Genomic DNA, 16039 nt, shown 5'->3' on the forward strand with positions numbered 1-16039 from the left:
TCTAAGCCACAATAGTGTCTTTTAAACTGTCTGTTAAGCGAAATTTGATAGAAAACGCTGCCTTGATGTTTCCCTGTTAAGCACCTTAGTTTGCGTCCGTCGGATAGTGAGACATAAAGCATTGCCTGACAAATAATTGACCACTTTTGGATACGGGCTTCATAATAGTTTATTAAAACAAATTATACAATGTTACTTTGCAGTATATGATACAAATTATATTTAGATACAATTCGACAACGTTAAATTTCGAGATTAATACTGGCGTTTTTTAACGCGCAACTCGTTTCCATGGTAGCGGGGTAACGGTCACAGCATTGGGTCCTAGTGGGGTCCTATCCGATAAACCGTCGCATTTTCTCGCCGGTCTTCAGAAATTGTTGCGTACACGACGGATAATTAAATTCAAACTCTGCTTTATAGCAGAGCTAGACAGTCGCTTTACTACCGTACTCGGTAGTTTCGAGGTATTTTTTTGCCAAACGCCATTCACTGAAAGCTGCGATTACAATACTGGCTTTGCAGTTGTTGGACTACAAACAGCATGTGACGTCATCTCCTGCAGCCTCATCGTTTGACAAACATTCAAAACTGTTGGCGGTATGAAATATCTTGTTCATTGTATGTTACCTTATTAATGTTTACACAACGTTATCACCCAGGTTTTGTAGTGGCACTAACATGTAATGTGTTAACGATGGTTTAATGTTGGAGGCATCATTTCGTTAACAGTAAGGTTAATCATTAACGTTAACCTAACGTTACTCGACAAACCCTTACTTTACAACAACTACTTAAACTGTAATTATTCTAAGGCTAGAATTGTTTAGCTGTATCTAGCTGCGTTTGAAGAGGTCACGTTAATGTAGTTCTCCACAACCTGACCTTATTAACGTTAGAGTTAATGAAAGTCAAAGCATACGTTAACATTAACCAGTGTTAGCTGACGTTAATAACTGATTCACCATCAAAATCGTTTAGGTTGGCGGTAGGACCTTACAGTGTATTGCGTTTAGGAGAACCATAAATATCTGTAAGAAACTGAGTACTGTGTAACTAATAACAAACCTACCAAGGTATCTCTGCACGAGATGAATAACACACTATAAGGTCACCACAGACGCTCCATAACAGTCTATTAAAAGACAGATAACTTGTGTTATTTTCTTAGGAAGATGGTAAACTAAACCTGTCAGTTTTATGTTATCTACGATGTATGCTCACTGGATTGGTGTTTTTAGGTTACCATTTGTAATCCACGACTATACACTTGTTTCAGGTGAAACTAGCAGGACTCCTGTGTTCACTGCAATGGCTCCTCTCAAATTTGTCATTAAGGTAAGTGGAAATTAAATATACAGTGCAGACCCTTGTAGTGCAGTGAACTGTAGAATATTTATGTGCAACAGCAATTGAAAATTCAAGCTTTAACTTTTTTTTTTTGCACATGAAAGCTCAAGCAAATTTTCAACAAAGACAAGTTCTGTATTGTGTGTATGTATGTATGTATATATAAATAATGTGTTAATAATAATAATAATAATAATAGGAAACAGGAATAAATGCTTGCTTCTCCAACATGTACAGGATCAATATTCTGTTGCAACGTTTTCTGTGTCGGTTATGTTCATTATTTGGTCCTTTTCCGTAACAAATTCTTTGGCCACTAGAGGGAAGTACAGCTACATGTTTCAACGGTCCTGCCTCCACATTCTGATGTTGTTGTTCATCCTTTTGAACACGTTATTCAGGGTTTCTGGTCACCTTTTGAAATTCTCTGACTGCCTCCCTCAGTGCCTTTTTGTTAAAGGACCCAGCCATACAGAGCAGAGGAAACCCATTCTATTAAAAAGCCAAGCTGTTCATCCTCATTTTGATGCTCTGTCAGGAATAATGCACATCAGATGTTTTTGTTAAGTGCAGGAAAAGCCGCTGGTCTCTCTTTTGTTGATGTTTCATTTATTGAGAGTTCTGGACGAGGGCTGCAGACATTCGCACTGATCTCTCACATCCTCCGTAATGCCATGTGTGCCTGGTTGACCAGATATTGCATTCACCCCCTTTATTTGTTTCATATGCATGCCTGCATACAGGCTACCCCACCACCCCCCTCAGCTGGAGGGAAGTTCACAGAAGGTTCCTTCCCACTGGGTACATAATGATACTGTTGTGTTACTCTGCCTGAGAAAATGCACACAGCCTTTACCATGCTTAACCAACTAACCACAAACAAGTATGTTAGGAGGGACCAGTCCAAACAATAGCATTAAAGGCGCTACCCTGGGCTCGTCTTTTGCAAAACAAACACCACTACCACCGTGTTTTTCTATGAATGAATTAACTTCTTAGAATATTAAAGAAGAAAAATCTGCTTAGAGACATTGTTTACACAAAGGCATGTTGCAAACTCTATTTGCCAGCTCGCATAGAGAGCGAGGATTATTGAAGCAATTATGAGTTATGTTCTTGGATTCACCATGCCATGTTTAGTAGGCTGTTTCAGCGGTGTGTTTTATGATTCTTCCTCCTAAGATGTTTTCAAAGCAACCCCCTCCCTGGTCTGTGGAACTGCAGGAGGTGCTGGTATGCTCCGTCTTAAATAGGCTTAGACTATATAGTGACCTGCCACTTCTCAGAACTCCTGAAAAGGGCCTGCAGGCTAAAACACTGATCCACTGAAGCTCTTGCTGTATGCCAGTACATTACCACTGCAGAGCCCTGCAATCTGCCTTCTATTAGCAATATGTACTGCTGACTTTCTCACCAACTAATGTAGTAAGAGACCGAGACTAAAGATTGAGGTATCACAGAGTAGTTTAATGTCATGTGCTGTTTAGCGTTGTTGTCACTCATAGATGAGCTCATATCCGACCACACATCTTGCCTCTGTACACAATCATTGCAGTCTGATTAGAAACATTTTGACACTTTACTACTTGGGGAATATTTCACAAGAAGATGACAAGAGTTACAAAAAGAGCTCCCTTTCATGTCAACACTGACCTACATTGCTGTACAGAATTCACAATTCCTAATGAGGCCCAACACTTCTCAGCCTGCTATTTCTCTCAATCTACCAATTTCTCAAGGATGGGTCTGAGTTTTGTTTGCTGAGTGTTACCTGGAGATATTCCTGTCTGTTCTTGCTGCTGGAATTCCATTCTTGGGTTGTGTCTCTTTTTTTTTTTATCATCAAATAAAGAGGACTCAGGTGTGCTAACATTCACCTGAATGAAGGACGCTTTGCACATAAAACACACCGCGCAATATCTGTAATTAACATTCGTCTCAATAATAATGAAGTCTTATATTTCAGTATCTGGCAGTTTGAAAAATTGGAAAGAAAAAAAAGTTTTTTTTAAAGGGGAAACCCAGGTGACTCACAGCACAGAGAGAGCTGGGAATGAGGCAAATAATGCCTGAGAGCAAGGTTGTCACACCCACAGATCTAAAGAGCTCCCCTGGGTTCTTTGCAGACTTGCAGAAAGAGGTATGGAGAGAGAAAAAGAGAGAGACAAAGGGAGAGTGGGAGAGATGCAAGTTTTATTGAGTGAGACTGCATCTGCTGCCCCTTCTCTCCCAATGTAAACATCTGCGGCTGGTTAGTGTTAGCCTCTGAGCTAAGTGCAGTCCGAGAAGGTCTGGTTCTTATATGGTGCGATAGCAATGGCAAAGGGCAGCGAGGTGGGGAGGCGGGTGAAGCCGCTCGTAGAGTTTGGGCCCCGTGCCCATCTTGGAGCAGCACAGGCGGGAGGATGGAGAGCCGGGTCTGGGAGAGAGATAAGGGAAGGTAGAGAGTGTTTTGGGAACTGAGAGTGATATAGTCCAGAGCCCCGACGACAAGAAAGGGAAAGGAGCCGTCAGTGGGTTTCAGTCCGCATTTGTTCATTTACAGACAGAAAATATGAAGGAATTTTGTCATGTTGTGCTTTGGACTGTGGGCAGCTTCAGCCTCAAATGTTTTAATGTTTTTTGTCTTTGTTAACCCCTTTTTTCATCCTAGGGGTCATCAGATTGGCAGTGGGGAGAATTAGGATAGAGAAGTTGAGCTTAGCCTTCAGGAAGACTCAGCCCTATTCATTCACTGTGCAACAGCACACAAAAGATGGCACAATAAAGGATTTGGTATTAAGTAGCGCTCCTTGCCGCCTCTCATTCAGCCTTCAGACTCTGTTTCAAACTCTAAAAAGCCTGTGCAAGACGGAGGACAAAGCGGTGCTGGCCCACTTTTGTGTGTATGAAAAGAGTAACTTCCTCTAGAACTTGGTCCTTTATCAAACGTTTCTTTTCAACAACAGCGACAGTTGCTCAGAGTATTGCCTTAAATGTGTCAAAGCAAAATACACAAAGTACGCTAGCTCATGAATTTGATGAATTAATATGTCAGGTTAATTAAATATTTTAGGACCCTGCTTTTGATACTGTAGAGATGGTGTTTTAGAGCAAGGTAGGCCTGTACCGTGTGTGGTAGTATTTGCTGAGAGGACGTTTATCTTGCTGTTTTAAACCTTGCAATTGGCTTACTGGATTTTTTTTTTTTTTAGGTACTTTCAGTGTGCTTTGGTCAAGTAAGGGGGGGTCTGTATTCCTGCATCTACAAAGTATTGTGCTGCTTGCAGAGATATCACTAAAAAGTGGGCATAGCTGGGCTTCAAGTGGGGGAATACATGGAGGTCATAGTTCATGACAGAGTTCAGCTTAAAGATCCACAGGTCATTCTTTGTGGTGGGAGTTGACAAATTTAGACCACATGCTGTGATTGTAGTCAGAGCCTTTGTGTAAAATTAGATTCTGCTGCTTTTTTGTCTTATCTGCCACTCTCAACACAAACATCCTTTGTAAAAAGCCCTGATAGCTGCACCTCAAGAGCACAGCCTTGACTCGATTGACTTGAGATTGACACTTGAGCAGGAAATTTGTGCCTCCATGAAACCCCCAGTTTTGCTGGGCAAATAAATTGTTTTCTTATTAGTGTGATTGCATTAGTTCGCATTCCTGATTGCCTGTTTCTGAGAAGCTCAGGGAATCACATGCTGTTTTTGTGTAAGGGGCAGACCAATGTTTATCATTAATGTCCAGTTCCCATTTGAGTCTTGTCTGCTGCTCTAATGTGATAAAAGGAAGTTGGTCTAAGGCTTGCTACACGTCTGGCTTTCAGCCCGAAACACGGACTAAATCAGAAGCTCAGAAACCACTTTAGGGGATTCACCCTGCTGTGTCGCTCTGTAAGGGCCGCACTCCCTGTACTGCTCTTTTCATTCCAGGATATTTGATCAAATTAACATTGTGTAAGATTGTTGTAGAAGACTGATCTTGTGGTCCCGATTTTCAGGATTATGTGACTGCAGGGGACAGTAGAAACACCTCTCATTATAAAGCAGTCCAATGCTGCACCACCATTAACTAAAACCTCAAATATGACTATGGGGGTGAATTAAAATTTCTCTGTCGACGAAACTTGAACGTTTTAAGTTTCACAGGATTTATTGCAGCGTCATTATATCATTTTACCCAATAAACTGGTAACATAGTGGCAGAGTTCCTATATTCATATGTAAGCCATTCTTAGGTCTCAAAAGTCAGAGACTAAGGTCAGGATACCAAACCCATCCAGCATGTGTCAAATCCAACCCCAAGAAACCACTGTGGGGCTCATCCACTTGTCTGTCCCTGTATTTTGATTGACAAGGTCTGACCCTCTGTTGCTAGGCTTTCCCACACATGGGTAATTGTTGGAGGTAGTCAGCTGAGGCCACCAGTCATCCGTGGACCGCTGTGAGACAAAGGGTGGTGGATGGGGAGAATACTGATCTGCAGGGATGAGCTGATACTGACAGGCAAAGTGCACACATTTTATACATGAAGAGCTTGCATATAAGGGGGGCTCTGTTCTGGTCCGTGGCGTTCTTGTCTTTGTGAAAGCATGTTTACGTACAGCAACTTTTGTTTATAGTCTTGCAAAGTTTGTACAAGGAATTTTTTATGCTTGTCTTTTGTACTCTCTCCTGTTCTCACACATTTCAAGATCTGGAATGATGAGTCACTGGATCACAGATGAAAGCATTGCCTTTTTAAGAGACTTAGAATAGCATTCGTTTCCCATTACTCTTGGTGACACCGATGTAGAGACATACATAGTACAAGTTGGCGCACATCAGGTCTTAAGGACATGACAAATTCTGCAGATGAGCAGTGCAAACTTGGATTGAAATTGATTTGAACGTTCTCCTCTAGTTGACCTGCATGTAGAAATAAGGAAATAGCTTGACTTCAGTTATTATTTGCAGAAAGACGATCAGAAAGGAAAAAGGGAGGGGGCTGACAGCCCATATTTAGCCTTCTTTGACGAAGGAGCTAACCTAACTAATTATAAACAAGAGAAGGAGACAACTAAAGAGAGTTTGGACTTGCGAAGTGTAGGCTTGTGTCTAGAGTAGCGTGGGCCTTTCCACTAGACGCCCTGTTAATTCATTCTCTTGCGTCATCTTGAGAGCAAGGCCGTAGGAACATCCCTCAAATCTGGGTTGTAGAGTTTAGTCATTCTGTCTGCGATACTTCAGCCCAGGGGACGAGCCTGGCTCAAAACAAAGCTTTTAGTGTGCGTAAGTATTTCCCGTTACTAAATGAATAACCTCTTCTGTTTGTACACACTCTTTTCCAAGTTCTGCACCGAGCGCCTGAAATCTGTGTCTGGTTTTGTCTTTATACAGCTTTGTGTTTTTGCTACCCCATTCTGTTCAGTGCTTTTTGCTGCATTGTCACTCTGGGTTTTAGGGCAGAACTTGTTGCTCCTCTTTGTCATGTTGTGGGTGGTCTCAGTCCATCCATTACTTCCTAGTCCAGGGAGAGGCGAAGTTCACACGAGACCCACATCCATTTGCTCTCTGCAACGGGCAGTTTTTGCACTCATGTGTAAACCATAATCAGGCTAGCCTGAGAAAGATGTAACAGCGACTTAACCAGCCGCGGCATTTCTGGCTTCCCTGTCCCTTGTAGCATATTGTCATTGACACAACGACGTAGTGCTTCAGGAATCCACTCTACAGCCCTCTACTCAGCTTTCTCCAGCACTCAAAAGTTGCAGAGCAGAAGTGCAGAAACATGTAGCGCTTTAGGGTAGATCTGTTGAGTTTTATCACCACTCTGACACAAAGTAGGATAATCCTCATTTATGTGGTACATCTTTAAACTTTATTTGTGCAGCCTGCTCTGATCTAAGGCAGTGATTGCACTGCAAAGCTTATAGAACGAAAATTACTTTTACGCTGAGTGAGGGGAAATATGAGGAGCCAGAGAGGGCCATACTGTTTTTGTAACAAGATTGGTAAAGAGATGGCTAGACACAGAAATAGTAGGGAGAGGGCTGTTGTGAGAGGCCTGGGGTGATGTTTGAGGACACAGGGGGTCATTGTGGTTTGTCTCGCTGTCAATCACCCACACTCTGATTTCCTTTGTTGTCCGTGAGCTCAATGCCCCTCAGCAACCTGTGGCTGTCTTTCCTCTTTGTGTTACAGTGTGGGAACTTTGCTGTGCTGGTGGATCTCCACGTTCTGCCCCTGGGCGGCCAAGAGGACGCCAGCTGGTTTCCTACGGACCACATCGAGGTAGAGACACAGGGAGAAGGGCGTGGGTGTGAATAAGTGTGTGAGTGAATATATGGCTTCTGTTCTGGCTGGGGGCCTTTTCAAAAGACAGCAGCAGCGTGGAATCTGAAATGACTCTGAGCCTTCTGTCTATTCTTCTTAGGGGGTTTCATTGTAAAACTGTCTCTCCACCTAGCCACTTGTGGAGTTGCCTTACTGGCTATTCACTTGATACTTCTACTGTCCCGCTGTTTATTCATCATCAAAAATTGTGTTCTCTCAGCAGTTCAACAACATGTTGCTGTACTGAAATATCTGCCTCTGTTTGTAGGAGGTCACAGCCCTGGTTCGAGGTGCTGTGGAGCAGAGGGTTAAGCAGTACACAGAGTCCCTCCACAAAAAAAGACAGCCCAAACAGAAGAAGGAGCTGGCTCCTGCTTCAGCCTTTTTTGTAAAAGGTAACATCTTGTGACCCTCATTACACCGCACTAGAGCCAAATAGTCTATATTTATTATGACATAATTATTGAGTTTTGGTCCATCATTGTGTATAACATTGCTTCTTCATGTGTTTAATGGGGCAGTAGTTTAAATTTTTATTTGGTAATGAATACACATTATATATTATGTCTTGATTTTACTGTTGCTCATTCCTCCGAATGTAGTCACCTTTGTCTTCCATTTCCTTGTCTTAGGTGTGTCTATCATCAACTCTTAAATAAGTGCCAAAAACATTATTTTATGTCAGTGCACAGATATGGCTGTGCACATGGGGGTGGGCTCTGAGGAGGAAGGGAATGGAGTTACAAAACAGTCTAAATAGTATTCCATGACTACCTTTTTTGAGGTATAATGTGGGAGGAAAGACAACACAACTAGTCGGGACACGGTGGCTCTCTCTACGCCCAGGGTGTGACCATGAGGCAAGAGCTGATAGGAGTTTTTATATTGTGTTGCGCTGTTTAACTTGGCACGAAACGTAAGTCCATTAAAAGGGCTGATGTGTGTTACTTTTGCGTTTAAAGTGATGTTGGCTCACCTCTGTATCTGTACTTCCACCTAAAACAGTTGCCTTGACACACATACAACCTTATATACACAGAGAAAAATCTATAAATTATGCTCCAATATGAATAAGCCAATTCAATTCATTCCTGTTTATCCAATGCAAGTATATTCCTCCAGCCACCCACACACGTGCCTTTGAAGCGCTGTAAGCTTAGCTTCAGAGGAACCCTGCGGTTACGTGTTGTAAGGCAGACAGGTTTGTCACAGGTAGCAGTTAAGGGCAGTTAAAATGGTCTCACTCAGCAGGGTAGGCCTGACTGTGATAGCGGGATTACAGGGCAGTCTGCCCCATAAAGTTTCCCCTGTGGCTGCAACGCTGCCTGTCACGCAACTTTAGTCTTCTCATCCGCTAAAACTGTGTGTCCATGTGTGCATTTGTTTTCATACACAGATACATGTGTACATGTTATTGGACTTTTGTCATTTTCTTGATTCACGTATGGTCATCATAAGTAGGCATACGGCTTGCATGACATTATCTGCAAGAATCAGAAGGAGCGACGGTCTGTTGGAGAGATATATCCTCCCCCTGGGCTACGTGTGGACAGGCTGACAGTGTAAGGTTACTGAAAAGCTTGTCTCATATTCCCCATGACAGACTGAGGAGAGACAGACATCTCTAATGATGGAGATCACAGACTGAGGCTCCACACACACACACACAACACACACCACACACACACACACACACACACACACACACACACACACACACACACACACACTTTCACTCCACTGTGTGAACAAGGGGACTATCAGTATTTCAGCAGTGAAATATGCATGTAAAAATGATTAAGCTCCTTGCAGCTTTGCCAAAAAAGAATGTAACCAGAGGAACACGACTCCACACCACATAGGAGAATTTTTCCCCTCACAGAACATGAAAAGGTATAGCGCCTTAAACAGGCCTACACAGTTCATGTGCTCTAGTCCTATTAAAGGTCTTAAGTGAGTGTAATGACATTCTTGGTCTTTTTCATTGTCCCATGTGAGGGAGGCGGCAGAGCAGTAAAGATGGAGACTGTGACTGTGAGAAGCAAGCAGGCAGGCAGGAGCCATAAAAAGGGGAGGACAGACTTAAGGCTTAGGGAGGAAAGCCCAGCAAACCTCAGGGTGGGTATTAAGTATAGGGGGTCATCTATTCTGCAAGGTCAAATGCTAACCTGCTAATCCACGCAGGACTTGCAGACTGCCCATAGCAGGGAGTGTGGAAGCTGGTTTTCTGCGTGCATCTGTTTGAGCCGTAGACCAGTTTGCATCTGTGTGAAGCATTATGTTATTTGAGAGCAGAATTAGGCTGGAAATCCTGGAGTGAGATGTGTGTACGTGCTGGAACACGTGCACATATATGTTGTTGCATATGGAGAAAGGTGTCAGGCGGGGTAGCACTGATGTCTCGGCCAAGAATAGGCAGATGGAGTGTGGTGCTATGTGTGGGATGGTATGGGAGGGGGATTGTGGGTCTTGTATAAGGCGGTGTTTGAGCTGGTGCCATTGTGAAATCACAGGGGCTTCCGCCAACAGACAGCAGTAAGAACAGCGTAACAGCCTCAGCTGTTGGCACTTCAAATGAGCTATCAACAGCTTTTAACATTCCAAGGTCCTCCAGTGCAAGTGTTTGTATCCGAGTTATCTCTGTGGGTTATTGTATTTATGTATATATGTTGTGTTGGGTGCATATGTGTGTGTATAGCACCCGGTGAACATGTCAGAAAGGGGCTTAACCCAGTTCTTCTGCCAACATAAATCCAAAGTCATTTCTTCAAATCTCAGCTGCAGAGGCCAATTTCCAACTGTCAACCCAAGCCCCCCTCATTCCTTTTTTTTTTTTTACCCATGCTACTTGAGACTTCATGATTAGCTCATAGTGATGTGATTTATTTATGTTTTTAGAGAGATGAACAGAGGGAACTTTTCCCACCAAACATCTTGGCTCCGAACAAGCCGAATGGACATGCTAGACTTTAGAAACCCAGGGAAGGGGAGCTTGGGAGAGGCCTCATGCATTCTCCCCGGTAGATTGTGTTGAACACACCCACATTTCTCAGTGTAATTACAGATTGAAAATGAGTGGATAATAGGTTCTCTGGGCTTTGAGGAATACATTTTTGTCATTTGATATGAGATTGGAATAAGGAAGCTGTTGTTTATGCTCTATGACAGCAAGATTTGTCTTCATGAAGATGCCACTGGCTTGTAGAAAACAGAAGGAAAACCTTTTCGTTTGAGACATGGCCCCCTTGGACAACAAATGCTGTACAGACTGCCCAAGAGATTGTTTGCCAGACATTATCAATAAACTTCTACTTTTTGCATTAGATTAGATTTAGTTGACTTGCTGATTGTGTGTTATCTTGATTTTCATTTGCTTGTGGTCGAGTATTACTTTACCTCGAGGGGATATTGATTTTGTAGTCCATAATGGTGTATATATTTGTGTGTATGTGCACAGTGTAAACTGAGAAGACTGAGATTTTACACGGATTTAGTTAACATGCCATTTCAAACTGCCAAAGCACATTACCAGATGTCTGACGCCTGCCATTAGTATTGATACCGCCACATTGATCTCTCCATGTGAGGCAGAGCTCGGGTGTGGTTTAGCCTGGTGTTTGAGAGACTTCCTAGCAGTCAGAGTAGTCAGAGGAGCCCTGGCAAAGTGGTACCTACAGTAGAGTCCATTTTTGCTCATGGCAGAGCTGGTTCCTTCTTCCTCTCCTTGCACAGGTGCCAGGGCTTAGGGGGAGGGAACACCTGCCAGCCTGTTTCCCCATGGCCACAGCAGGCTGGAGAGGCATTTTCCCAGGCTCCCCAGATGAATGGTCACTAATAGCCGTGGGAGAGGGCTTTGCGAGTGCTGCACAGTGTACCACTGACTCCTCTTGGCAGCCCTATGAAGGGGGCTTAAGGCAGCCTGGCTACGGCCATTGCGGGAAAAGCACAAGTGTTGCTGGATAGCTTTACTGTTGGAGAATGTGTTTACGAATGACCATCTCCTTCCCAATGAAGAATGCGGAGGATGTGTAGTGACTAAAAGGGAGATGGGTAATTTTTGAACTGCCCTGTAATGGATTTAGCTTTGTTTGGCTTCTCTGGGGCTTTGAAGGGCTATACAGTTTATGAAAAAAACTATTCAGTCAATATGCGACTTTCAGTGTTTAAAATGCACAAATATTTACACGTGCATTGTACACAAAATGAATCCAAATGATTTGCTTGTTGTCCATATTAGGGAGAAATATTACATGACAACCTTTCTGCTTCCTACTGATAGTTCACAGCACTTTTACTGAAGACACTGAAGCATTTTTGTAGTGACAACCTGCATTAAGTCACCTTGTTTCTTCTCAGTGCTACCATGGCTTTTACTTTACATTTGTTTGAGTGGCTTTTATGCAGGGACTGGCCTGTAAATAGAGAAGCATGCCTGTGGCAGAGTTACCTGGCCTGCTCTGTGTTACTGGGCGTGAGGCAGGCTGGGATTAAGGCGATAGGGAAACGGAGACCTGTGACAGGAACAAAAGAATTCCAAGGCCCGGGCTGGAAATGGATCCTGATCAGAGTAGCTAGTCTGGCCAGCCTGCCCCTCTCCCCACTTGCCCTCCCTCCCCAGGCCCCTGCTGGGCAACCCCCTTCCCCCTGGTGCTTTGTGGTGTTGCTGTGGCCCTTTAAATCCTTCCTGTAAGCCCCCAGCCTTACTCAGCAGCAACACATAGGGCAGCCTGACTCCATTGTAAACCCCCCTCCCTATTATTGCACACATACAGACACTGTCCTTCTTTTTTTGTCCTTTGCATTTTTTTACATTTATGCACTCTCCTCTCCTCGTGTTGTCTCTTTATGTTTTCTCACTTTCTCCTTCTCCGCAGGGTCAGCTGTAGTCTCTTAGGACACAACCACAATCCCCGCCATAGCTGTCACACCACACTCTTTTCCCATATAATTAGGGACTGAGCCTGAGCATGGATCACATTCATGTGACTGTTCCCATTTACCACAATCTGGTCTGGGAGATGGCACACACTCTCTTGAACTCATGCTAAGTGTTCTGCCTGACCAGAATGCCTTGTTTTTAGGAATTACTGAAACATTTCGGAGGATGTCGCTGTTATTCTGCTCTTACTTCACTTTGAAAGAAACAGGCGAGTTTCATGTGCTCTTGTGAGCTGTGTGGTTTTTCCTGTGGACAGATGTCAATCTGGTTCTGTGTGCAAAATTTGCCTTTTGTTGTCAGGAACACATAATTGTAAACCTTAATGCTTTCCAGGCATTTTATTCACCTAAGGCCAGTGCGTTATATCATTCAAACATTTAAAAGTTTAAATAAAATTCAGAATTTCAGGTTCAACACAGAATTTTCTTCTTTTCTTCATGGACTTACCCACTGACTAGTGATACCTGCCATCATTAGTAAGTGGTAGCAAAATCTAGATGTTAAGATTCATAAACAGGGGCTAGCAGATTTGCAGTGGACCCAGCAAGCAGAGACAGCGTGCTTCCAGTGAGACCTTGATCTGAGTTTTAAAAGGATGGCAGAATGCATAACTAAAGTCCACAAAACTGCTCCGCACAAAATGAATCCAAATGATTTGCTTAATGCAAAATAAGCAGTTTACACCCTCATTCTGAATGCTCTTTAATATAAACAGTGGCATCACTTTGAGAGATTTGTAGCCTCTTGGGCTAATGAAGGTATAATGATGATTAAAAATGACATTTTGCATTGTGACTGCATTTCTCTCGTCAGATTATGTTTCTGAGAACTAGATTTTTTTTCCCTTGATAATTGTTCTGTGCTCCAAAATGCTCCCCACCACTTTAGTCACATGCTGCATTATGGGTTGGCCTGAGCTACCATGCTGCGGCGTATTTTGTAACTGCGATGAAGGGGTCACCCAAATGTTAAATTGAACACTCATGTGCAAATATTGTTTCAGGTGGACGTTGTGCAGGATGATAAGGCACAGTACGCTGCTACGGCCGTAGTTACAGTTACACACAGAGAGTGATGTCCTTCCAGGAAAGCCCCCACTTACATATGGGTAACTTCCTCATGCTCTCTCATCCTTCACCACTCCACCCCTCTCTCTCTCTCCCTAAGCCCTAACTCTCCACCCACACTTGAGGACAGAAGGAGGGGGTCCACATCAAAGCAGGGATGTCAAAAGAGCAGGATTCTCAGGCACTGATGTCTGACTGTCCTGCTGATTCAACTCCTGTTCATAAAGGGGCTGCGTGGGAATTGCAGTTCTCCTGACATACAGTCACTACATTTACATGCACACTAGAAACACGGTTAATGGTAGAAATCAGGTTACGGCAGGAAATTGGAGAATGCCTTTTACATGCACTGCAACAACCAGGTTACTGTAAAACCTGCGTTTACGTGCAGCTGGTGGATAATCAGATTTCTCTCCTTCTTAGTGCCATGCTTTTGAAGTAGTGTTGGCATAATTAAAGTGTATTAATGATATATAATATTACTGCCTAAAAAGGTCTTTTTCATTTTTGTTGGAAACATTTGGACTGACTGACCATTAGGCCATTCATTTTTTTCCTTATAGTGCACATGGGTCTGAATTTTTAAAACAATCTTTAGAAACTGTTTAGACTTAGTTATTTCAGTTGCAGGTTTTGGATTGAACTATTTTGCATACAAAGATGCATCGCTGCAAGTTATCATTACCTTTCATTAGTTGGCATTGTTGCCATGATGATGCTTTCCAGGAATGAATCCTGTTAGAAACCCAGTTAAGTACATCCATGGCCATGAAATTGGTTTCCTCAAGTAAAGGTTTTGCTGTGTTAAACAGGTTTATTTTGACCTTGATTATGGAAACGTACTCTTTTACATTGTTAAAGAAGGTTACTGCAGAAAGCTCAGATAAACTGGGTGCGTGTAAATGCACTGAATCGAAGACGGTGAAGTATTCTTGTAAAATGCCCTGGACCCACTGTATTCAGGAACAGGGCCATCACACAAAAATCTGGGCCCTGTACATAATCATTCTCTATGGGCCCCTCCCCGCATCCACGGCTATTCGTTCTAGTATCTTTGTTGGCCCTCCACACATGAGGGCCCTGTAAATTCAGTCCCCTTTCCCTCCCCGAGTCCAACACCCCTGGTCAGGAAAAGGAATATCAGAGCACAAATTCTTATGGATTCCTGCAGGAGTCACAACAGCAAGGGCTGCCAGGAATGCGGATGGCGAGAAGTAGGCTATGTTTTCTATGGCTGTTTTAATGATCTCCTCAGGATATGACTGAAGTTAATGAAGTCTGTTCCATGGGGGCTTACCTTTGACCCTGGTCTGAATGCCTCTCACCCGTCTGTTCCATTTTACAGTCCTAGTCACTGGGTGCCTTTTGGTTTGTTGACTTTTCTTTCCTCTCATTGTTTTCCCAGGAAGCTGTGTGTGTGTGTGTGTGTGTGTGTGTGCGCCTTTTTACTGTAGTTGTCCTGCGCTTTATTACAAGATGGTAGAAGTATCTCCATTCAAGCGATTATGATATTATCAACCACATTTCTGAAAACATGGCATGCTGGCTTGTTTACTGTTTGATTTGACCTGTCATAATATTGTTGTGCATTGGGTTTCAAAACAATTAAGCAAGACCATCTTCTCTTGAAGGAAGTACAAATGAAACTCTTTAAAGTCTCTACTCTACAGATTTGGGTATTGCACCACTGTGGGCTACAGTTGCCACAGAAAGGGGACACTCATCCCCAGAGGAGGTACTAGCACACTGTTTGTGAGAGAGAAACATGAATGTAAGCTTAGCACGAGAGAACCCGGGCAGAGGGCCAAGAGCAACTCTGCGCTGTGCAGGACGTTATAAAGTTGGAGCAACAGCTGATGTCTCAGGCCATGGTGTTGCACTGGTTCCCAACTCCATGTCCAGACGTCCCCGTCAAACTTGTCCTGGGAATTGGCAAGCTCAACCCACCAGGGAAAGCAAAAGAATAGTTGTGGAAGTAGACATGAGGCTAAAGAGTCTAACGGACTAAATCAAAGCTTCTGAAAACATAGAAAGCCGTGACTGTGCAATGAAAGATTCTTGCCTCCTGGTCCCTCCTGGACACAGAAAGGGCAGAGAAAACAAATATGCATTCTTCTCTGGGTCGACATCCAGATTGGGTGATACATGATTACTGCTTTCCTATTTAAAGAATACCAGTATCTGAATTTTTGTTTCCAATAAAGGAATGCTGCTATTATTTATGACAAACATTCTCAACATACCATATAGTGTGTTAATGTTAATGAAGCACTCTGTTTAAAGCTTGTTGGTATATCTGGTATTACCGCATACTTTATGTACACCAAGTATTAAAGGGACAGATTTCCAAGGACCCCCAACTTTAAAGGCATTCAGTGAGGGGGGGG

The 16039-nt window shown here is 43.2% G+C and overlaps 1 protein-coding gene across 5 annotated transcripts in view; it reads left to right on the forward strand.

The window, feature by feature from the left end:
• LOC123983769 (SLX4 interacting protein) overlaps positions 1–16039 on the forward strand; it is a 34944-nt gene that overhangs the window by 1979 nt on the left and 16926 nt on the right. For 2 of the 5 annotated variants that reach the window (XM_046070102.1, XM_046070099.1), the window contains exons 3-4: positions 7515–7604; positions 7915–8041. In XM_046070102.1, the coding sequence (XP_045926058.1) occupies positions 7515–7604; positions 7915–8041 (217 nt within the window). Of the gene's footprint in view, positions 1–298; positions 601–677; positions 732–1279; positions 1339–7514; positions 7605–7914; positions 8042–16039 lie in introns of those variants that run through there. The other 3 variants (XM_046070098.1, XM_046070101.1, XM_046070100.1) reach the window with 3 other exon arrangements.

This window comes from Micropterus dolomieu, linkage group LG15 (assembly GCF_021292245.1).
Source record: "Micropterus dolomieu isolate WLL.071019.BEF.003 ecotype Adirondacks linkage group LG15, ASM2129224v1, whole genome shotgun sequence".
Taxonomy (NCBI): Eukaryota; Metazoa; Chordata; class Actinopteri; order Centrarchiformes; family Centrarchidae; genus Micropterus; species Micropterus dolomieu.